The sequence below is a fragment of the Procambarus clarkii genome, chromosome 33 (genome assembly GCF_040958095.1).
Source record: "Procambarus clarkii isolate CNS0578487 chromosome 33, FALCON_Pclarkii_2.0, whole genome shotgun sequence".
Lineage (NCBI taxonomy): Eukaryota > Metazoa > Arthropoda > Malacostraca > Decapoda > Cambaridae > Procambarus > Procambarus clarkii.
In genome coordinates, this window is record NC_091182.1 from 19,432,473 (window position 1) to 19,458,013 (window position 25,541).

General features: G+C 40.4%; 1 protein-coding gene across 1 annotated transcript; it reads left to right on the top strand.

The window, feature by feature from the left end:
• Positions 1–7,335: 7,335 nt before the first annotated feature.
• On the top strand, positions 7,336–18,079 carry LOC123765363 (uncharacterized). Its single transcript, XM_069335337.1, has 4 exons — positions 7,336–7,390; positions 8,837–9,056; positions 10,871–11,031; positions 16,404–18,079. The coding sequence occupies exons 1-4, from the start codon at positions 7,336–7,338 to the stop codon at positions 18,077–18,079; spliced, it is 2,112 nt and encodes a 703-aa protein (XP_069191438.1).
• Positions 18,080–25,541: the final 7,462 nt, after the last annotated feature.

Genomic DNA, 25,541 nt, shown 5'->3' on the forward strand with positions numbered 1-25,541 from the left:
ATAAACATGTTAAATTCTGCAGGAGGCAAGTTACTCATAGGCTCAGTATTAAATCTGAGGAAGCCATTGCTTGGAAATAAATCATTCAAATAGAAATTTAAAATGGTCAGCGGATTATAAAACTCCAGTATAAAATAGTAGGAGAAACAACTGACTATATCAACAGAGGTTGTTCTTGATATTGCCATTTAAAGCTGAATATGAGCTTTAGAGACTTTAGTGGCAAATCATTGAACAGAAGCCTAAACAGCTACAAGTCACGTCAACCAATGTCACTGATCCCACTGCAGTCTTAGAGCCATACTTGATTTTTAAAATTAAGTACATTCAATCCTCTGAATCAATTAAATGAAATTAAATTACAAATTTTATCAGAAAAAATACACTTCAGCAAATAAATACAATGGAGCATAGCTGACTATATAAAACTTCGACGACTGATTTTGATACAATTATTATTAGCCGAGATGTCTTCCAAGGGCCTCAGTGGCTAATAAATGACCAGTATCCTAAACAAGCTACAAGTCACTGCAAACAATGTCTCTGGTCGCACTGTAATCCCAGAAACATATTTGACTGTAATAATTGATCACATTAAATCCTCTGGGTTAAAGTTTAATTATCGTGGTCCGTCATTGTCTACCAGAACAATGTCACCAGGGTTTAAGTTAATTTTGATGTAGTGACTGTTTGCCCCGTAATGATACCCCCTCAGAGCAGTTAGGTATTCTCGAGTCCAAACGTCATTCCACCAACTTATTATTCATGACATGTTTATAGTTCTGAACCAAGTCACACTCTCTCTCTCTCTGACATATGAAGGATTTTCTGGTTAAGAGGGTTAAAAAGTCCCCCGTTCATCAGATGAGAAGGACCTAGTGGCTCACGTTGCGAGAGATCGTCAGAGAGGTAGGCAGTGGTCTGTTATTGACCTGAGATTCGATTTCAGAGACAAGGGTTTGTAGCTCCTGTAAGTCAATCTTTTGACAGCGGAGAGTTTTCCTTAGACAGCGTTTCATTGTGCCCACCATTTGTTCATAGAAACCTCTGTGCCACGGTGCTCTGGAAGAGGGGGGGGGGTATAAAATTCTAGTGGCACAGCCGTTGATTCAAAGCGGTGTGTACCGATGGATGGTTCCAGACGTCCCTCAGAAATGCTTCCCCTGCCACTAAGTTGGACCAATTGTCTGAGATCATCAATGTGGGGCAGGATCGACGGGCAGCAAACTTGCCTAAAGCCTGTATGCATGCCACAGCACTTATGTCGGGAGTCACTTCTAGATGTACTTCCCTTGTTGTGGCACATGTGAATAGGCAGATGTACGCCTTCACTGGAACTTTGTCCTTAGTGCCTGTTAGTGTTAGCGCACCTGTGTAATGTATACCAGTGGTCTCAAAAGGACAACGGTGAGCAACTCATTCCTTAGAGAGTGGTGGTGGTCATGGAAAAGGACACACCCGAGCGTCGTACCTCCGGCAGATTACACAGGATTTGTTTATGGACTTTACAGTCTGGCGACCATGAGGAAACCAAAACTTTTGTCTTAGGTCGGTCAGGGTATCTAGTATCCCAACACGTAGACTGCAGTGTTTGTGAATGTGTAACACAATTAGCCTGCTTACTCTGTGGTGACGGGGAAGAAACATTGGATTTTTTACCTGCAGGTCTATTTTGGCAGAGACCCAGATCATTTTCAAGTTTCTTAGGGACGTCCTCAAAATTCATCCCATTCGTATAGGTTTGGGCCCTTTGACCCAGTACTTTAAGAAACTAGGGAATTGATATTTGATTCCTATTTTCTTTAGGAAATAAAAAACCCTTTGTGTGAAACCTAATAGTTTGTTAAGTTCAGAGTATCGATTAGGATCAATTATCTATGTCCGAGGTGGTTCTGGTTTCTCAGTGGGAGCAGTGACATTGGTCACAATGACTTGTGGCTTTTGTTTATGACTGGTCACTGACTGGCCACTGAGGTCCATTGAAACCACATCTCAGTTTTTGTTAATTGCCATAAAGTCAGGCCTCTGGAGGCCTGGATTCTGGATTGACTCTGCAGTCAACTCGATTCTCTTTGGTGGGTACATATCTCAGTTTGTACCCTACTGACAACTATCGTATTTCCGTAATGGAATTTCTTACATAAGTATTATTACTACTGTTATTTCTCACACAGCAGTACTGCCGCATTATCTGACCATACCACTCTTTCTTCAAAGTGGATGTTACTTAAAAAAATTGTCAAATAATGAGCCAATCAACGACCGCTTCTTTAATGATGCCACTCTAGCTTGGGATGTAAGCAGACTTACCTGCTCACTGAATAAGCCACAGTGCCATATACTTTTCCTGAGGCATCACAAAACACAAGTAGCTTAATACGCTGGATAGCCTTTATGGTATTTCGAGGAAATTATAGGGATTCTAGGAAACTTAGATCCGTGGTAAGTTGTTGCGACTTTTCTTGTAAGGCAGTGGTTAGTGAATCATTCCATCCAATTTTGGCTTGCTAGCATTCTTGCATAATCAACTTACCCTTTATTAATATGAGGCTAAATTAATAGTCCCAAGAGGTCGAATGGCTTATAGACTTGTGATAGTAGTTTCCTCAGAGTTAACCACTGCACTGTTCTGCCTTAACCCTCAAACGGCGCAATACATATACGATGGGAGTAATTGTCACTGAATGGCGCACGTCGTACATATACGATTAAGGGTCTAGAACATGATTTTAAAAGCCCCGCGAGTAATAGGGGCAGCTATAGTCCAGCCATAACCGATAGTAAACAGACTCCATCTTGGAAAAATATCGTTGGTAACATGCGTGGGTGTGAGAGCCTCAATAATGAGTGAGCATCCAAGGCTGGCCCATGCAGCATGAGTTAACAGCACTGTTGTTCAGCTTGTGAACACGGCATCGCCAAAATATGTAACAATATATATATGAACCTCCTATTGTTTAGTGATTATAGTATTAGAGAAGACCCCTGATTGTTATAAAAATGACCATGATTATGATAATAGCAGGATTGTGGTGATAATTAGTGCTGTGCTCTATGGTAAGATGATATATAAGATGGTCGAGGAGTAATGCTGAGTGAAGGGATGGAGGTGGCGTCGTCTTCTGACTCTGTGTGGCCACCTTTTATTGTCTGAACTCACCATATCAGCTTAGTAGTTCGCTATGGTGAACACAAATGTAGATATTTATATATAACGTGTGTATAGAGTGTAATAACAACAATAGGTGTATGTTGGAAGAACCCATTTTGGTGAGGACGGTGGCGTCGTCTGCCTGACATGTCATGCTATGTAGTGGAGGCCACTATGCTCTTTGGGCAACAAAGACAGTACATATATGACATATTGCTTATAGTCAATATTTGGCATATTAATACGTACATATGGGGTATATTCCAAGTTATATTTTGTTTTCAAGGTATAATCTCTTCCTACCGATTTGCCATGCACCAGTTTTAATATTAGGAATTTCCTTTTCAGTTTTATTAAACAACTAGCAGCACCCGCCACGCGTTGCTGTGGCTCAGTCTGGTTAAATGGGAAAGCAAGAAAAGAGAAAGCACACGTTTCTAATATGTTTAATTTCACAATGCTTGTGGGTATACAATATTTTTTGTTGTTCCATTGTCTGTGGAGATATAGAGATTGTCTGGTTTGCCGACTCTAGAACACGCAACATATAATTGTCCATGTGAGAAGTAATCCGTGTCTAGATATAAACTGCACAATTCTAAAGATTGGCCCTGAGCTTTGTTGATGGTGATTGTAAACGCCAATCGAATTGGAAATTACAATCTCTTCAATTGAAATGGCATATCTGTTGGAATCATAGGAATGCGAGGAATGAAGACATCTTTCCCTTTGAAAGGTCCTGTTAGATTGTTGCTTCTTCGACTTCGCTGATTAATTTTTTTTGCTGCAAGGCGCATGGTGTTGCAAAGTTTTGGCTGGTTGATATTTCGCAACGTGATAACTGGGAAGCCTATTTTCAATTGGCATACGTGTGATGGTATCCCAGGCAGATCGAGTGAATTAAAAAATTCTGTTGGATAATTAACTGCTTCATCTGCTTCCTCAACAGTGTCGACGGACATGTATGTGACTGCCTCGCTTTGCATGTTAGACTGAATAATATTGTTAAGGTTGTAGATGTCTTGTTCTTGGCCACAAGAATAGCTCGTTCACTCAGCCAATCGTGATTCTTATAATTGGTTTCAATATTGGGAAAAACTTTTTCAATCAATTCTTCTTTTGACGTCACTAAATTGCAGAAGTTATGAGGCAATGAAATTCGTCCTGAGGTCAGATCAACCGGCCCGTTTACGTTCCCAATTTCTAAAAATTGATGTGAGAATATCTCAGCTGATGGATCGTTTTGCAGTAGCTACATAACTACACGCATATTTGTAGTTAGTTTAAAATATCTTTAGGTGGCGCCACAAAGTAGAGTATTTCAGGCAAGCATTTATTTCGTCTGCTGGTGTCGATCGAGGAATTACAGGTAATGTTGCCTGAAATATCCTGCAAGCAATATTAATGCGTTCCCAAATGGTCTGATGTTTCCACGCAAATCTTGCAATGATCGATCAAAAGCTTCGAAAGATTTTTGTCGGGCATTGTGCATTCATCTAAAACAATAAGTTTGCATTTCTACAATACTTTTCCCATGCTGGATGCATTGGAAATGTTGCACGTCGGAGTTTCACTGAATTGCATGGTCAATGGCGATTTCAAAGTAGAAGTAGCAGTTCTTCCACCTGGTAGCAATGTCGCAGCAATTCCGTACGACGCAAGACCAAAGGTTAGGCCATTTTGGGATTGATATGCTGCCAGAATCAATCTAATTACGAAGGTTTTACCAGTTCCTCCTGGCGTATCTAAAAAGATTTCTCGAAGACCGTTATTGAAAGTTTGAATTATTTTAATTGTTAATGCTTTTTCGCTCAAGCGTTAGCCTAAGAATATTTAATTGCACATACGACAACAGATCACCCGTGTTGTAATTTTGTTCACAACGTAATTCTACGTCGAACAGAGCAGCAGCAGGTCGTTTCGATGATGGCATTTCCAATTGATTGAGAACTTTGTTCACGATTTCTAAGCACAAGTCTTCAATCATTATCAACGCTTCGTTGAAGATTTTTGCTGTAAAATCTGTGTTCGTATTTGAATTTTCTTTGCGTATTCGACGGATAATATCTTCAGCCATGTGCGATTTATAATTATCCCATAACTCTGTTGGAGATAACGAAGAGCCGGTGGCCAATATGATTGCAAACAATGCACGAATTTGATTTGGATGTGACGTGTTGGACGCGTCATTAATGCATACATCCCAGTGCCGATCGTTCTCCAATAAATTCAAAGCCTGACATGCACTACGGGAAGTGGCATGTTACGCCGTTGACAAATCTCAATGGCTGGAAAGACGTTGGACCGAGCACATTTACCAACAGCATGTGAAGAAAGAAGCATTCATCCTGATTAGGTTGTACGGTGTACAGTCTGCCTATCGTAGTTTATTTGAATATGCCAAGTTGTCCGTCGACTCGGTCTCCTCGTTTGCGTCGTTCAAATGATTTTCTACTGGCATTCCATGTGTAATACGTAGGTACTTCCGAATACAGCATTGTTTTCGCAAACACGTCATTTTGACATAACGTGAAGAAAGCAGTTAACGCTGTAGCCGGTGGATTCATAGCTGTTTGTTGCACATTTGCAGCTGTGAAATAAACGTGTTGTCCATTTTCATATTTTCAAAACAAAAACAAAAAATACTTACGAAATATTTCAATTCAAACGCAGATCAATCGACTCAGCTCAATTTCTCCCCTAATTTCACTGAAAAATAATAAGAACAGTTAAAAAACAAAAAGAAAAACAATGAAAAAAGAAACAAATAAACTATACACACGAAATAAACGGTATGGTAAACAACACAGCTCAATTCCAATGCAATGTCACACAAAATAATTAAATCGAAATGAAAATAAATCAAAATCTATGAAAATTCCATTTATCAATGCAATAGGAAACATTGAAATTGAATCGTAACATATTTTGTACAGCTTGTGTTGCTCCTACATTCAACAGATGGCGCTGTTTAAAAAAAAAACCATGTTTTTACCAGTCACAGGTGAGGCATGTATATAGTAGGTATATAAAAAAGCTCGCCTATTCCAATGCAACGTTGTGTTAAAATTTCAAAGCAATCGGTAAATGTTATACTCAAATTATATGGCGGTTGAGACATAACCAATCACAGGCGAGTAGGCTGTGGTTATCTCTCAAGATGATAGTTTGTCACATGCAGTTTCATCTGTTCCTGACCTTCAGTCAGAGCCAGAGTTGTATAGTGCTCTGGATGAGCTAGGTATAGATATCCGCAGAATTTATAATTGAGTGCACTCTGCAGTTATTCTGTTTTGTTTTGCAAAATTCATTTGCAGTATTTCCACCACATGTGTCTTATTATTACCATTATATATATAGTATAATGAACTTTTTCTCAACTTTATTTTGTGTTATAAATTAGATGCCATTGTTAAGTCTACTACCATTTGTATTTTTACAGTGCTTGCCATAAGAGTTCATTAATGTTCTAGCAACCACATTGAGGCCAGTGAATCCTGATTGCTATCACTCAGATGTTAGTCTTCTTGATCCAGGTCTTGTATATAGCTTGTAAATATATTGTAAATTGATCTTGTAAATATATTGTACATTAACAAAAAAAAAAAAAAAAAAAATCCTCATTACCTAATCTTAAAATTCATTTGTGGTTGTTAGGTCAGAACTTTGTTCCATTAATGTAATAATTGTTTAATTTTGTATTGTTTCAAGCACATGCCATTAACACATGTTAATAATTTTGTTTAGGCAATACCTTGAGTAGTATTGTTCATATCTGATAAGTAGACATACACATGTTCTTAATACTCTGGTTTAATTAAAGCATTGTTACCATGATTTTCACCTATTATGATCTATTTTTTTGTGGTGCATATACCGAGGTGTTAGTATTATGCACACCTGATCTTCTTTTAATGTTTATTATGCAAATTTCACATGTAAGCCATTATTGAATGCCACCGAGGTCCTTTCAGAACCAGTTATACACCTTGTTGTCTTAATCAATAAAACTACATAAGTGCCTACTGTGTATAACATTCAACCCAACAAGGCAACGAATACTGGTAGCAGCAGTGGGATCCAGAATTTTTTTTCTGGAAGCGAAAATTCAAGTACCCACATCGCCACATGTTCCAGTCGCCACCACCGCCACTGCCGCCATCCTGCCACCCACGCATCAAATAATGTGCCAGACCGGGGTCCTGCCATCAACCACTACTCCAGGTCAACGTCTCAGAAGTAAGGGTCAATATTTTCCTGTGAGAATGCTAATTCATCAGTGAAGAGAAAGGAAGATTCCCACGCCAGCCATTTTTGAATCTCGCGCCACATGGGAACCTGCACCCACCACCACCACCCAAGCCCACATCAACAAGCTTTGTGTGTTGCCTGTACCGTTCCAGCTATTGCAATCATCTTCTACAGCTTCAACTGCTCTGCAGCTGTGTTGTACAATTTATTGAGAAACAATTGCCGAAAAAAAGACTACAACCGTCTGACTAGCGTCGCCAGCTCCCAGTCAAGACGCCGCAGCGCCACATTGCCTCCTTTCACCACCGTGTCAGGCCCCTGCTACATCATTTTGCTGTGAACTCCTGCCTAGCAAATCGTGCTTCCTCCACCGCCATCGACACAATATCGTCGTCTCAGAGTTTATCTTCGCGCTCCCAACATCATTCTAGTGTGGGGTCTCCCGAGCTTCGCGCCACTGCAGCTAGGAGCGCTGCAATCGCACCAGATTGTAAACAAACCGTGCATGTGCCTCTTCACACGCCTTGTCGCCGTTTTTTCGTGTTGGCCACTGTTATATTGCAAATCCTGCAGCCCTGAGTTAAGTAATTAAGAGCTAAGATATCGTGTGCTATGTTTTAAAAAGGTTTAACGTAAATATATCCACAATATCTTATGAATTAACCATTCAGTGACTTGTTAAATATTGGAGCTGGTTCAGTACTCCACTCCCACAGTTTCCCTGAGTGATTTCAACATTCCTGCTTCTCACAGTAATTTCATTGTGCATTAATTGTGTTGATAGTGTTATTAGCAAATTCAAAGTCAAGAGAAGTAAGAAATTCTTGTTTTAGTAGCAGTTAAGGATTTGTACAATATAATTCTTTTTAATTCCTCCAGACCTAAAATTGAAATTTATTCCTTCAACATTTCATATTATAATTTTTACCATAGCAGCTATATACACATATGTGTCCAGTTTGTGCTACATCCATATTTCTTGCATTGCCACTTGTTGTGTTGAATCATTTTAATAAAATTTTGCAATTGCACTTTCCAGTTTTTTTTATTCTAAATTGCTGTGCTTAGCCTGGTTTAATTAATTTACATGCTTCTAATTCCAGCCATTTACATAAGAGATTCCTAATTTAATTCACAATTTTGCTTGTTCTTAATTATTTGTTGCCTAGCCCAATTTAACAACTTTATTTCTGCCATTTTCTTACTTTAGCCAAGTTTATATTTTTTTTTAGTGTTTATTTTTGTTTATACCATTTCTGATGCCTGGTGCACTTAATTATAATCTGCGTTCAAACATTATTTCCACGGCTGTGACAATGCCTACCACTGTTGAAACCCCTTCAGACTCAACAGGAACAGTTGCTCGTCCCAATGTCCAGAGGTCAGCTCAGGAAATGGCTATTCCTCTTTTTGCTGATGAATCCCGCTTATTAGAGTCATGGTTTAGTAAGGTTGAAGCGAAAACAGTTGCACGTTTTTCCAAGCCTACTGATGCTGAATACTTGGCAATTGCACGGTCAGCTGTGGACACAGCCAAAGGTGATGCACGTTTTGCTGTTGATGAGAAAGCCATTGTTAGCCTCCAGTCTTGGTCTGAATTTAAGGATTTCTTTCGCCGTCGCTTTGTTAACAAAGGAGACCTCGACCCGTATTGGTTAGTCAAAAAAATTGCCAATGCCACCATGCAGCCTGGGGAATCGTTTAATGTGTTTACTAGCCATCTCGATCAGTATCTGTACGCCTTAGTGTCTGCTAGGATTAGTTCGTCTTGGGTAGATAAAGACAATAATCTGTCCCCAGAGGCTATGGCCAAGATGATAGCATTTGGAACTTAATGCATTTTGCCTCCGAGCATAATATCTTGAGGTTATCTTGAGATGATTTCTGGGCTTTTTTTAGTGTACCCACGGCCCGGTCTTCGACCAGGCCTCCACCCCCAGGAAGCAGCCCGTGACAGCTGACTAACTCCCAGGTACCTATTTACTGCTAGGTAACAGGGGCATTCAGGGTGAAAGAAACTTTCCCCATTTGTTTCTGCCTCGTGCGGGAATCGAACCCGCGCCACAGAATTACGAGTCCTGCGCGCTATCCACCAGGCTACGAGGTCCCGTCATTGAGCAACACTAAACCGATCATTGAGCAACAAAATTTTGGAGTTAAACGTGAAATTGGTGAAGTGTTTGAGGCTATTAACAATGCCGCCTATAAACTAGCTCCTCGAAGTGCCCAACTGATGCCACCCTCTGATACAGTAAATGTAGTAACAAGCTCTCAGCATCCTCCCACAAACTCTCAAAACTCTTGGTCGCAGAACCGTACCCATGGTCGTAGCCCCCAGTCAAATTCGCCTCCTCATAAGTTGCCGAGACGCCATAGTCCACAACCATCCACTCCCTCATGTTGGCATTATGGTAAGAGTAACCACCTCACAAGGGACTGTTGGTCCGCCCCTAGATCATCACCCCCTAGACAATTCTCTTGGTCCCCTCGTCAATCTAATCATTCTAGGTTCCCATATTGCAAGTACCATAAACAAGTTGGTCACCACACTGCGGATTGTAGAGCTAGGCAAAGGGCATCTCCACCTCGTAACTTCCACGGCCAGTCTTGGCGAGGCGCACAGCGTCCAAGACATTATCAGAACTCGCGTAATTACAACTCCCGGCCCAGCTATAATGCAACTTCGAATTATAATACTTGGTCACGGAATGCTGGAATTCAGAATGTTCACTCCATGTCGTCGGGAAACCCCAAGGCCATCCACTATTTGAAGCTAGCCAGTCCTAGTGCTCTCCCTGTGTATTCAGTAGCTACCCAAAATAGATTTGGACACTTGACAGAGGAGCACACTGACTCTAGACCAGTTGTAGATGTTGACGGAACCACGGTGAATTTGACCCAGACAAGACGCAGATATCCCAGACAACATAAGTCACAAGTAGTAACTTGTCCAGTCTCAAGTGATGGTCCCCTTGTCTCAGCCATTGTCCATGGTAGAGTTTTAAAAGTTTTTCTTGACTCAGGTGCAAAAATTAATATTGTCAAGCCCTCAGCTCTTAGAGACATTGAAAGTAAGCACCCTACTACTTTAAAACAGTCACCCATTACTTTTCTAAGTGGTATTTCAGGAAATAAAGTAAAAGTTCAGGGTGAAATTGACCTCCCACTTAAGTTAAATGATGTCACATTGTCTATAACATGTTTAGTTGTTGACGTTATCCCTTTTCCTGGAGACATTCTCTTAGGTCTGTACACCATGATTGATGAAAATATGATGAAAATAGGTTTCTGCCGAAACGCTGCGCGTACTAGTGGCTTTACAAGAGTGTAAATGTTGTACTATGCTATGTATTCTCACAACCTAATGTACCTTCTTGTATATAAGTAAATAAATAAACAAATAAATATTGCATTGTTTCCCCATCGTTGGAACATTAGTATCAAAGACCACGTCATACTCTTGTGTAGCATGTATCGACAGGGCCATGAGTTCAACCTCCAATCAGACTACATTAATTTTGTTGACACCCGCCTTGCTAGCATAGGTTTGTCAGATCCTTGTCGTGGTAGCATACCCGAGAAAACAGGCACTCGAATGAACCATTGTAGTTGTGCAATTGTTAAGGAGAGTGAGTATCGGGACTTTCTGGAAGGGGATGCCCTAATGGATTCTCGTTGTCTCGCTCGCCTGGCAGCTTCAATCTCTGAAGTCAGTGGTTCCAGGGCTACTGACACTGTGCTGCACTCACATTCTCTCACCAGAATAAGAGTTAAGGTTCAGGGAGTACCTGAGTTGTCGGATGTGATTGCGGAAAGTGAAACATGTAAAGTGAATGGGACGTTTGTTGAACCCTCCTGGCACATAGTACAGGATGGTACTGTTACATTGTATACTGCAAACACTAGTAATGCCGACATCCATCTCCAGTCTAGCACCCATGTTGTAGATTTTGCTCATTACTCGTTACAGGTGCGAGTTGTGGATGATGTCTCCATGGATCATACTGTTTGTACTCTCACACCAGGAGAACAGGGATCTCAGCCAGAGGTGCAAGCGCAACATCTCAGTCCTACTGATTTTCCTGACTCTGTGGCTCAGCTTTTGGAAATTTTGAACAGGAATAGAGCCTTTGTTGCTCTACCAGGAGAAAAGTTAGGTCTCACTCCTCTTATTACACATAAAATTCCCCTTGAACAAGGAACTATGCCTATTTATGTACCAGCTTACCGTCTTCCCCATTCTCAGGGGAAGCCGAAGAAGCCGATAAACTCATAGTAGAAATGTTATAGAGTGATGTAATTGAATCGAGTAATTCGCCATGGAACACTCCATTGACTCTTGTACGAAGCGAGATGGGACTTGGAGACCTGTAATCGATTATCGGAAACTTAACAGAGTAACGATACCTGATCGTTTCCCACTTCCAGTTCTAAATGATTTGTTGCAAAGTATTGGTCGAAATAAAGTATTCTCAATGTTAGATTTGTTGCAGGGATTCTGGCAAATCCCCCTTGATGAGGAAAGTAAACAATTGACAGCTTTTAGTAGTTCCAATGGTCATTTTCATTTCAAAAGAATGCCATTTGGTTTGCGGAGTAGTCCAATAACCTTTTCACGGCTCATGACAAATCTCTTTCGTAGATTGATAGGAAGTACTCTTCTAGTTTACCTTGATGATCTCATAATCATGTCGCAAGATGTTCAGACTCATTTCCAAAACCTTGAAAAAGTACTTGCAAAGCTTGCTGAAGCTAATTTAAAAATAAAACTTGCAAAATGTTCGTTTTTAAAGGAGAAGATTAATTTCCTAGGTCATACAGTTACACCTTCAGGTATTACATTGAATGAATAAAAAATTATTGCTGCCTGTGATTTTCCAACACCTCGTACCACAGAAGCCGTAAGACAGTTCACAGATCTTGTAGGATTTTATCGTTCATTTATTGCTGGATTCTCTATTATAGCCGCTCCACTTTACAAGTTACAAAGAAAAGATGAACCCTTTGTTTGGGGAGAGGCCCAGGATCAGTCATTCAAAAAACTCAAGGCAGCCTTGATTTCGTCACCTGTCCTTAGGTACCCAGATTGTTCTAAACCTTTTACGTTGATTACAGATGCTTGTGACATAGGTTTAGGTGCTGCATTGCTTCAAACAGAAGGCCACAAAGATCACGCAATAGCTTATGCTTGCCGTATATTATCTAAAGAAGAGAAAAATTATAGCGCAACAGAACGAGATTCCTTGGCAGTTGTCTGGGCACTTAAACATTTCAGGGATACAATTTATAATTACCCAGTTCATGTGCTTACAGATCACCAACCATTAATTCTCTTGTTCAAAAATAAGAATCCAGTTGGAAAGTTTGCTAGATATTTGCTCACAATTCAAGAATTCAATCCCACATTTGGATATATTCCAGGAAAGCAAAATGTTGTATCTGATGCATTTTCTCGACACTTAGCTGCAATTCAGTTAAATTACCCAGCATTAGATGCTACAGTATGCACTTATCAATAAGCCAAATATTGATTATAAGCATGTGCGAGAATGGGTTGCTTTGGACACCCAACCTGCTTTTCCACACGACAGCACATATATGACTTACTGCTTATAGTCACTATTTCACTTATAAATAAGTTGATATGTGACATATTCCAAGCCTTATTTTTTTTCAAGGCACTAACTTTTTCTCTCAGTTTTATTAAACAATAGAAATTGAAATTGAAATAAGTTTATTAAGGTAAAATACACACAAAGAGATGAGATATTTTATACAAAATTTGGCAATATCCTGAGTTACTTTACAATTTATTTAAATATTTTAGTTTTGTCTTATTATTTTTATAAAAATGTAATATCAATATAGGTATAGGTTCAGTACTAATTGTAATATCTTAACGTACTAAGAAGGTTAGGTTAGGTTGTGGTTTTCTATTCACCTTTTCAAGGTAAACACAAATATTCACAATAAATTAGTATGTCATATGCACTGATTTATAAGCAAGATATTGACTATTAGCAAGTGCGAGAATGGGTTGGAGCACCATACTACCTTATTTGTACAGTTATGGTGAATAAAACATGTAGATACTTTATATATATATATATATATATATATATATATATATATATATATATATATATATATATATATATATATATATATATATATATAGGCTTATTAGGCAAATCGGGCCTTGCATAGTAGGCTGAGAAGTGCGTTCTGGCTACTAGGTACGACATTATATATATATATATATATATATATATATATATATATATATATATATATATATATATATATATATATATATATATAATATATGTATGTATATATATGTATGTTGTACCTAGTAGCCAGAACGCACTTCTCAGCCTATTATGCAAGGCCCGATTTGCCTAATAAGCCAAGTTTTAATGAATTAATTGTTTTTCGACTACCTGACCTACCTAACCTAACCTAACCTAACTTTTTCGGCTACCTAACCTAACCTAACCTAGGTAGGGTTCGTTAGGTTCGGTCATATATCTACGTCAACTTTAACTCCAATAAAAAAAAATTGACCTCATACATAATGAAATGGGTAGCTTTATCATTTCAAAAGCAAAAAATTAGAGAAAATATATTAATTCCTGAAAACTTGGCTTATTAGGCAAATCGGGCCTCGCATAGTAGGCTGAGAAGTGCGTTCTGGCTATTAGGTACGACATGTGTATATATATATATATATATATATGTATATGTATATGTATATGTATATATATATATATGTATGCATATATATGTATATGTATATGTATATATATATATATATATATATATATATGTATGTATATATATGTATGTATATATATATATGTATATGTCCTACCTAGTAGCCAGAACGCACTTCTCAGCCTACTATGCAAGGCCCGATTTGCCTATTAAGCCAAGTTTTCATGAATTAATTGTTTTTCGACTACCTAACTTACCTAACCTAACCTAACCTAACTTTTTTGGCTACCTAACTTAACCTAACCTATAAAGATAGGTTAGGTTAGGTTAGGTAGGGTTGGTTAGGTTCGTCAATATATCTACGTTAATTTTAACTCCAATAAAATAAAATTGACCTCATATGTAACGAAATGGGTAGCTTTATCATTTCATAAGTAAAAAATTAGAGAAAATATATTAATTCAGGAAAACTTGGCTTATTAGGCAAATCAGGCCTTGCATAGTAGGCGCAGAAGTGCGTTCTGGCTACTAGGTACGACATATATATATATATATATATATATATATATATATATATATATATATATATATATATATATATATATATATATATATATATATATATATATCATATTTTTATATATAAGATCAATTTTCCAAAATTCATTATTATTTCTTGTCTGACGCGACACTTGAGCGCGTTTCGTAAAACTTATTACATTTTCAAAGACTTTAGTTTACAAACACACAACTGAAACTGAATAGAGCTTACACATCTTCGAGTTTGTATCTACATTTAGGTGAGGTGGATGAGGTGAAAACAAACTTTCAACAATGGGTATTGAATGGGTATTAAATTCAAACACAAGACAGAACACGAAACAATGGGTATTAAATTCAAACACAAGACAGAACACGAAAGAATGGGTATTGAATGGAAGTAATTGTAGAAAGCCTATTGGTCCATATTTCTTGATGCTTCTATATTGAAGCGGAGTCTTGAAGTGGGTAGAATATAGTTGTGCATTAATTGGCTGTTGATTGCTGGTGTTGACTTCTTGATGTGTAGTGCCTCGCAGTCAAGCCGCCTGCTATCGCTGTATCTATCGATGATTTCTGTGTTGTTTGCTAAGATTTCTCTGATGATGGTTTGTTTGTGGGAAGAGATTATATGTTCCTTAATGGAGCCCTGTTGCTTATGCATCGTTAAACGCCTGGAAAGAGATGTTGTTGTCTTGCCTATGTACTGGGTTTTTTGAGGCTTACAGTCCCAAAGAGGGCATTTGAAGGCATAGACGACGTTGGTCTCTTTTAAAGCGTTCTGCTTTGTGTCTGGAGAGTTTCTCATGAGTAGGCTGGCCGTTTTTCTGGTTTTATAGTAAATCGTCAGTTGTATCTTCTGAATTTTGTCTGTAGGGATAACGTTTCTACTGACAATATCTTTCAGGACCCTTTCCTCCGTTTTATGGGCTGTGGAAAAGAAGTTCCTGTAAAATAGTCTAATAGGGGGTATAGGTGTTGTGTTAGTTGTCTCTTCAGAGGTTGCATGGCGTTTCACTTTCCTTCTTATGATGTCTTCGACGAAACCATTGGAAAAGCCGTTGTTGACTAGGACCTGCCTTACCCTACAGAGTTCTTCGTCGACTTTCTTCCATTCTGAGCTGTGGCTGAGGGCACGGTCGACATAAGCATTATCAACACTCCTCTTGTACCTGTCCGGGCAGTCACTGTTGGCATTCAGGCACATTCCTATGTTTGTTTCCTTAGTGTAGACTGCAGTATGGAAAACTCCGCTCCTTTCCATGACTGTTACATCTAGAAAGGGCAGCTTCCCATCCTTCTCCATCTCGTAAGTGAAACGCAACACAGAATTCTGCTCAAATGCCTCCTTCAGCTCCTGCAGATGTCTGACATCAGGTACCTGTGTAAAAATGTCGTCAACATACCTGCAGTATATGGCCGGTTTCAAGTTCATGTCGACTAAGACTTTTTGCTCGATGGTACCCATGTAGAAGTTTGCAAACAGGACACCTAGGGGAGAACCCATGGCGACCCCATCTACTTGCTTATACATGTGTCCATCTGGGCTCAAGAAGGGTGCCTCTTTAGTACAAGCTTGGAGTAGTTTCCTTAAACTGTTTTCTGGTATGTCAAGAGGAGTACAGGCCGGATCACGGTACACTCTGTCGGCTATCATCCCGATTGTTTCATCCACAGGTACGTTGGTAAACAGAGATTCTACGTCCAACGAGGCTCTTATCTCTGTGGCCCGTGTTCCCCGCAGCAAGTCAACTGCGGGGAACACGGGGAACTCCAGTACTGCGGGGAACTCCAGTACTGAAGAATAGCAGGGACCAAACTGCTCTAGTAGTGAGGAATAGCAGGAACCAAACTGCTCCAGTAGTGAAGAACAGCAGGGACCAAACTGCTCCAGTAGTGAAGAATAGCTGGGACCAAACTGCTCCAGTAGTGAAGAACAGCAGGGACCAAACTGCTCCAGTAGTGAGGAATAGCTGGGACCAAACTGCTCCAGTAGTGAAGAATAGCTGGGACCAAACTGCTCCAGTAGTGAAGAATAGCTGGGACCAAACTGCTCCAGTAGTGAAGAACAGCAGGGACCTAACTGCTCCAGTAGTGAGGAATAGCTGGGACCAAACTGCTCCAGTAGTGAGGAATAGCTGGGACCAAACTGCTCCAGTAGTGAAGAATAGCTGGGACCAAACTGCTCCAGTAGTGAAGAACAGCAGGGACCTAACTGCTCCAGTAGTGAGGAATAGCTGGGACCAAACTGCTCCAGTAGTGAAGAACAGCAGGGACCAAACTGCTCCAGTAGTGAGGAATAGCTGGGACCAAACTGCTCCAGTAGTGAAGAATAGCTGGGACCAAACTGCTCTAGTAGTGAGGAATAGCAGGAACCAAACTGCTCCAGTAGTGAAGAACAGCAGGGACCAAACTGCTCCAGTAGTGAGGAATAGCTGGGACCAAACTGCTCCAGTAGTGAAGAATAGCTGGGACCAAACTTCTCCAGTAGTGAAGAATAGCTGGGACCAAACTGCTCCAGTAGTGAAGAATAGCTGGGACCAAACTTCTCCAGTAGTGAAGAATAGCAGGGACGAAACTGCTCCAGTAGTGAGGAATAGCTGGGACCAAACTGCTCCAGTAGTGAAGAATAGCTGGGACCAAACTTCTCCAGTAGTGAGGAATAGCTGGGACCAAACTGCTCCAGTAGTGAAGAATAGCTGGGACCAAACTGCTCTAGTAGTGAGGAATAGCAGGAACCAAACTGCTCCAGTAGTGAAGAACAGCAGGGACCAAACTGCTCCAGTAGTGAGGAATAGCTGGGACCAAACTGCTCCAGTAGTGAAGAATAGCAGGGACCAAACTGCTCCAGTAGTGAAGAATAGCAGGGACCAAACTGCTCCAGTAGTGAGGAATAGCTGGGACCAAACTGCTCCAGTAGTGAGGAATAGCTGGGACCAAACTGCTCCCGTAGCGAAGAATAGCAGGGACCAAACTGCTCCAGTAGTGAAGAATAGCTGGGACCAAACTGCTCTAGTAGTGAGGAATAGCAGGAACCAAACTGCTCCAGTATTGAGGAATAGCTGGGACCAAACTGCTCCAGTAGTGAAGAATAGCTGGGACCAAACTTCTCCAGTAGTGAAGAATAGCTGGGACCAAACTGCTCCAGTAGTGAAGAATAGCTGGGACCAAACTTCTCCAGTAGTGAAGAATAGCAGGGACCAAACTGCTCCAGTAGTGAAGAATAGCTGGGACCAAACTTCTCCAGTAGTGAAGAATAGCAGGGACCAAACTGCTCCAGTAGTGAAGAATAGCTGGGACCAAACTGATCCAGTAGTGAAGAATAGCTGGGACCAAACTGATCCAGTAGTGAAGAATAGCTGGGACCAAACTGATCCAGAAGCGTACAATGGCATGACTCAAACTGCCCCAAAAGTGTAAAATCGCTTAGACCAAACTTATTCATTAGTGTAAGATGGCATAGCCCAAATTGATTCAGCATTATAGGATGGTGAGCATGGATTAAACTGCTCCAGGTATGTATAAAGACATTGACCAAACAGAGTAGGATGGTACGTTCCGGACTGATCCATCAGTGATTTAGGGTATGAAGAAAACTGCTCTAGTATTGTAGAATGGCATGGACTAATCTACTCCAGTAATTTAGAATGGCATAGACTAAACTGCTCCAGTAGTGTAGAATTGCGTGGACAAAACTGTTCCAGAAGTGTAGGACTGCATAACCCAAACTGCTCAAAAAGTGTAGAATGGTAATAACCAAACTGTTCCGGTATTGTAGGATGGCATGGACCAAACTGCTCCAGTAGTGTCAAATTCCTTGGACCAAACTGCACCTGTTGTGTAGAACGACATAGTCCAAACTGCTCTAGTAGTGTAGAATGACATTTATGAAACAGCTCAGGCAGTTTTAAATGCCATGAAACAAACTACTCCAGTAGTTAATATTGCCATGGAACAAACTACACCAGGATTGTACGATGGCTTGGGACAAACATCTCGAGTAATGAAGAATGGAACATACCAACTTGCTAAATTAGTGTACAAAGGCGTAGAACAAACTGCTCCAGGAATGTAGAATGGCATGGAAAAAACTGTTCCAGTAGTGTAGGAGGGTATGGACCAAACTGCTCCAGTAGTGAAGGATGGCATGGACAACATTGCTCCAGTAACGGACCAAGCTGGAACGGTAGTGGTGGAGGTGCTGGACCAAACTGGAGCAGTATTGTGGGAGGGGACCAATCAATCTGACCAGTAGTGTGGGAGGGATGGACCAAGCTGGTCTGGAAGTCTGGAAGAGAGTTTGGAAAAAGCTGCACTAGTAATGTGGGATGTGACGGACCAAGCTGCACCAGTAGTGTGGGATGTGACGGACCAATCTGCACCATTAGTGAGTTATGTGACGGAACAAGCGGCACCAGTAGTTGGGGATGTGACGGACCAAGCTGCCCCAGTAATGTGGGATGTGACGGACAAAGCTGGACCAGTAGCGTGGGATGTGACGGACAAAGCTGGACCAGTAGTGTAGGATGTGACGGACCAAGCTGGACCAGTAGTGTGGGATGTGACGGACAAAGCTAGACCAGTAGTGTGGGATGTGACGGACCCTGCTGGACCAGTAGTGTGGGATGTGACCGACCAAGCTGGACTAGTAGGGTGGGATGTGACGGACCAAGCTGCCCCAGTAGTGTGGGATGTGACGGACTAAGCTGGACCAGCAGTGTGGGATGTGACGGACAAAGCTGGACCAGCAGTGTGGGATGTGACGGACAAAGCTAGACCAGTAGTGTGGGATGTGGCGGACCATGCTGCTCCAGCAGTGTGGGATGTGATGGACCAAGGTGAACCCGTTGTGTGGGTTGTAACGGACCAAGCTGCACCTGCCGTGTGGGATGTAACTGACCATGCTGCATAAATAGTTTGGGATATGACGGACCAAGCTGCACCACCAGTGTGGGATGTGACGAACCAAGCTGCACCAGTAGTGTGAGAGGGAACGGACCAAGCTGCACCATTAGTGTGGGATGGGGCGAACCAAGCTGCACCAGTAGTGTGGGATGTGACATAAGAAGCTGGACCAGTAGTGTGGGATGTGATGGACCAAGCTGCACCATTAGTGTGGGATGTGACATAAGAAGCTGGACCAGTAGTGCGGGATGTGATGGACCAAGCTGCACAAGTAGTGTGGGATGCGACAGACTAAGGAGGCATAAGTTTCCAAACTTGCCCAAAAATGCAATAAAAGAAAACTCGTTCGATTTCAATCAAACTTTTTTGACAAGTTGTATATGAAAAGGGTTTCATCTGGTCCAAGTCTCAGCATCATAGCATAAATAGGAAGGAAGAAAAAAATATTGAATTATGTGTCAAAAATTTTCCAAAATGGTCAAAAACTATTATCAAACAAAAATGTCAACTGAAATCATGTCTATGACTCTCAGCTATCACAATAGCATATATTAAAAACAAATTATAATTAGTTTTATTAAATAAAATTTAAGTTAAAAAAAGGCATTTTTTTTTTTTTTTTTAAATTTTATCTCTCTCTTCTGTTTATAGAGCGATTTGCATGAAACTTATACACCTGACTGCACGTATGTCTATCTGTAAGGGTGCCAATTTTGGATGAAATTTGTTGATGTCAATCTCAGCCACAGATGGCAACACCTTAGACTTTATTTTTTACTTACTTGAACATTTATGTTTCTTGAACATATATATCTCTTTTCATTTTTTATTGAATTTCCATGAAACTTACACCTTATATGTAAAGTTTATGTCTCTAAAATCGTAAATGAGCGTTTTACCTGAGTTCATTTATTGATTTTATAATAGCAATAAACATGATATATTTGCATAAATATTGGGGGGGAACTTAGACTATTTGTATTAGGAAAACTAAAGACGTTTTGGAAAATCCCCTATTTATGATCCTTTATTATATGTTAATGTGTCAGAAAAGTGTCATAAAATGATTATATCTGAAAGGTGTGTTTGTTCATTTACACATGAAAATGTGTAAAATTCGTTGAAAAAAATACAAAAATAAAAAATCTCCCTTACTATTTAGGCTACAGTACTGAAACTCAAAGCAATTGCGCCCTTTTCATATACAACTAGTCAAAAAATAATGGTTGACATTGAACAACAATTTTACTTTTCCTTGTATGGCCCCTAAGCTCCACCTGAAGTGTGGGATGTGATGGAATAAACTGCACCAGTTGTGTGGGATGTAACCGTCCAGGGTGCACCAGTAGTGTGGGATGTAACCGACCAAGCTGGACCAGTAGTGTGCGATGTGACTGACATAGCAGGACCCATAGTGTCCCAGCAAACATTTTGTCGTTTGCAAAACGTGCTAAAAACGACATTTCAATGTATTTAGCACGTTTGTAATTACCTTTAAACAACGGATTTTGAGAATTTGTAAAAACGACCTTAGAACGTGAATTGGAAACATTTAAAAAACTTTCCATAATCTTTTAATTACCTACATTAAACCGTTTCGAGCTAACATTTTAATACTTTAATTAGCATTAATTATTGGAATATACATTAGGTATAATCTTTTTTTTTTAATTTAGATCTAAAATAAAAAGGGATATCCTATATATATATATATATATATATATATATATATATATATATATATATATATATATATATATATATATATATATATATATATATTAGTATATTTTGGTAGCATTCTTTCCTGTAGACATATATTATTAAATATGACCAAAAAAGTAAGATTAATAATTCTAACACGAATTTTCTCGATCTTTCTTACGTTTCTTTTCACTGTTGATGGTAATTCAAAAATCAATTCTCCAAAATTCATTCATATTTCTAGTCTGACGTGACACTTGAGCGCGTTTCGTAAAACTTATTACATTTTCAAAGACTTTAGTTTACACACACACACACACAACTTTAACTAAATAGAGATTAAACATCTTTGAGTTTTTTATACCCACATTTGGGTGAAGTGACATGTTACAATAGTTTTGGATGAGGTGAAAATAAACTTTTTACACAAGACAGAACACGAAACAATGGGCATTAAAAGTAGGTAACTGCAGAAGGCCTATTTTTATTGGCCCATATATATATATATATATATATATATATATATATATATATATATATATATATATATATATATATATATATATATATATAATGTCATACCTAGTAGCCAGAACGCACTTCTTGGCCTACTATGCAAGGCCTTATTTGCCTAATAAGCCAAGTTTTCCTGAATTAATATATTTTCTCTAATTTTTTTCTTATGAAATGATAAAGCTACCCATTTCATTATGTATGAGGTCAATTTTTTTTTATTGAAGTTAAAATTAACGTAGATATATGACCGAACCTAACCAACCCTACCTAACCTAACCTAACCTATCTTTATAGGTTAGGTTAGGTTAGGTAGGTTAGGTAGTCGAAAAACAATTCATGAAAACTTGGCTTATTAGGCTAATCGGGCCTTGCATAGTTGGCTGAGAAGTGCATTCTGGCTACTAGGTACGACACATATATATATATATATATATATATATATATATATATATATATATATATATATATATATATATATATATATATATATATATAGCCAAAACTGTGTGACGTCAGTGGCACCAGATTGGTCACCGACAGCGATGTGGCACAGGGAGCCAATGAAAACCTCCCTTGGCAAGTATGACGTCACGAAGGCAGGGGGGTCCGGTCATAGCGCCACGGCGGCGCCATCAGTCTGACACGACACGTCAAGGTGGACGGATGTGAGAAGGTTGATCCTGTCAATCTGACATTAATACGCCACTCCCGTGGATCTTACGTGTCACCCGTAGTCTGCCAGTACGCCGGGAGGTCTTCCTTCACTCCATGTGTGGACCGAAGAGGGAATTGATGGAATATTGAGCATCAAGTGCTCCAGGGTCGGGTGCTGTGCAGGTGAAGTCTAGGCAGTATCGTCTAGGACGTCTGATAGCTTCACAGTGATGACGTAGCGGCTGGGCCAATCCACTGGGAAGCAGTGAAAGAAGACACTAATTGGGAATCCGAACGACTGCAGCCGAGACGTAGGTAGGCAGCCGTAGATGGGAGGAGAAGTTGACGGCCGGGAGACCGACTCCAACCCTACAAGACGTGGAAGAGGAGCAGGGACCCACGGAGGACAGAACACGGAGACGACGCATTTGTTTTGGGACGTTGATTGAGTTCCTGGAGGACTCGACAGGGTGTGTGTGGGGGCGTTCCCTACACGAGGCAGGAGCCTGGGCCAGGAGCTACAACTCAACTCTCACCGGAGGATAGGTGGAAGTAGGTGATTCTAGTTTCTCTCCCAATTCCCCTTTAGTCAGCTATATTATTTAGCCAGAGTATTTTGCATGTCGTGAGCAAGGCTCACCTATGTCACAGTAAGGCACAAGTGTGCAGACTGGGGCTACATAGAGCACTCACGGTATTTATTATTATTATTGGTGTGTGCAGGCACCCGGAGTAATTGATGAATTTACTGTGTTGATAATGTCTTTCATGAGACTTTAATATGATCATTTAGTGAGAGAATATATATATATAAATGTACCAGTATTTGGTGTTAGGCTATGTGCCCAGTAACTATATTATTACCATTATTGATATCTATGATTTATCTAAATATATATATATATATATATATATATATATATATATATATATATATATATATATATATATATATATATATATATATATATATATATATATATATGTCTATGCTTGTGTATTGAATAACCATTCATGTGTGCAGTGATCAATTGAATATTCGCCCACGAAAGGAATTACTGAGAACTCCAGTAATATATTTTTGCATGCGTTATCATTAAATGAGGTGCAGTGTGTTATACCATGATAGTGAATTATTGTGTTCATTAATATGGAAATGTTTGATTGAGCTCAAGATCAGTGCAGCGGAGTATTTACGTTCTATTGCTATTGATATTGTGTTGTTTGAACATTTAGTGATCCTTGAGAATTTAAAGAAACAGGCGCTTCACGCCAGACAAACAGATAAACGAACATTAGCGCGGTGGGAGTCGCCCAGCTGATTTTGACATTGACGTGAGGGGGAGCATTGCCAGCTTGGCGAGTTCGTGATTATTTGTGAGAACGAGCGACTTCCGCATGAAATAGCTGTTTGCTTATTGATATAATTATGTGATGTCTTGAGTTTTAAGTAAAACACAAAATACCTTGGCATTTGTATTATCCCCTCCATGTTTCTTGTGGCTATATAATACATGAAAGGAAATAGAGTGATAGAAATAAATACCTGCCTGATATCAGATCTTTTGAGTGTGTTCTTGCCACTGCTAACACAATTCAACAAAACCACTGACGTGTTAATGGACACGGGAAACACCAGTTGGCGACCCTGTGGTTAGTAGTAGAGCCTAGTGTCGGGGCGGGCATACAGGTGTAAAGAGAACAAGCTGTGTTCTCACTCATTCTCGATCAGAGGCCGGTTGGGATTGACTGGAATACTCTCCTGGCGTACAGTGGCGCCGCGAGGATAGAGTGAAGACCCGCAGGGCTACGGTGAGTGACCTTGGGTATACTGTTACTCGCCCCTCTTATGGTGAACCCCGACAATATATATATATATATATATATATATATATATATATATATATATATATATATATATATATACATATATATATATATATATATATATATATATATATATATATATATATATATATATATATATATATATATATATATATATATATATAGGGGCTAGCGGGGAGGGAGGACGTGTGGAGGAGGCTCTGTTGTTTACTGAACCATTACCTAGGGACATCCTGACGTCACCATGCCTAGCCTTCACAGAGTGCTGTGTGAATGTCCTGGGAAGGTGCAGGAGTGGTGGAAGGTGCCTAGAGTGGACCATCTCAACAAAAACGGATACAAACAGGTGGGTATGCAGGGTATGGAATACAACGGCAGTGAGGGCCACGCTGGCGCCCTCTAGGCCTCCCACGGCTAAGGTGTGGGGGAGGAGGGGGTGTTGTTGTTTGCTCGGGCGAGGGGGGGGTCACTCATGTGCCACCCAGTGTTTATAGAAATACGTTTGGGAAAGAAAAATGAAAATAAAAATCAGCAATCATGGTCAGACCTAATAGAGCTCACAGTGTGTCGGATTACAAGTGTATGATTCATTCACCATTGTGCAGTGATATACAAGAAAATTATACCAGTGTTTAAGTGTCACCCAGACCCCCCCTCAAGCTGAGCGAGGCCCGGTCAACCCCCACCTCCTCCCCGCTCGCCGGCCTGACCGCACCACAGTACATCCTGCCATCCCACCACCCAACCCACCCTGCGCCTGGGTGTTTCCCACCCACCTATTCACCGCCCTCACTGTGCTTGTTGCAGGGATGTGCTACCCTCCATGCACCCAGATATGGCACAGGTCACAGCAGGCATTCAGGTTCCTCCCAAAAGGGAGGGAGACACAAGTACTCATACGAGTGGTGAGTGTGAGGGACAGCTAGCCATCCCTCCTGCCACCACCCGTGTCCACCCCTGCCGCCACCACCCCTGTCATCCCTCCCACGCCGGCCGCCCGGGGGATGGAGGGGACTCCACCAACTAACCAGGAACCCCTCAGCCAAGAACAGGGTCCTGGGAACAGTGCACCCAGACGTGCAACCAGAGGACCCAGACCCAGAGGAACGTGTCGGGTGTGTGACGAATCACACAGCCTTAGAAACGATGGAACCCTACGTCAACACAGCAATTGTGAGGGTTCATTGACGGTACCTGTAGAGAGAGAAGGCCCACAGGTCCCCCCGGCACCCCCACACATCCCAGCAAACTTCAT

Coding starts and splice junctions, on each gene's coding strand:
- LOC123765363 (XM_069335337.1), top strand. CDS start 7,336: ATGTGCCAGACCGGGGTCCTGCCATCAACCACTACTCCAGGTCAACGT. Junction 7,391..8,836: donor TCCAGGTCAACGTCTCAGAA/GTAAGGGTCAAT, acceptor CCCGCTTATTAG/AGTCATGGTTTAGTAAGGTT. Junction 11,032..16,403: donor TTGTGCAATTGTTAAGGAGA/GTGAGTATCGGG, acceptor TGTTCCCCGCAG/CAAGTCAACTGCGGGGAACA.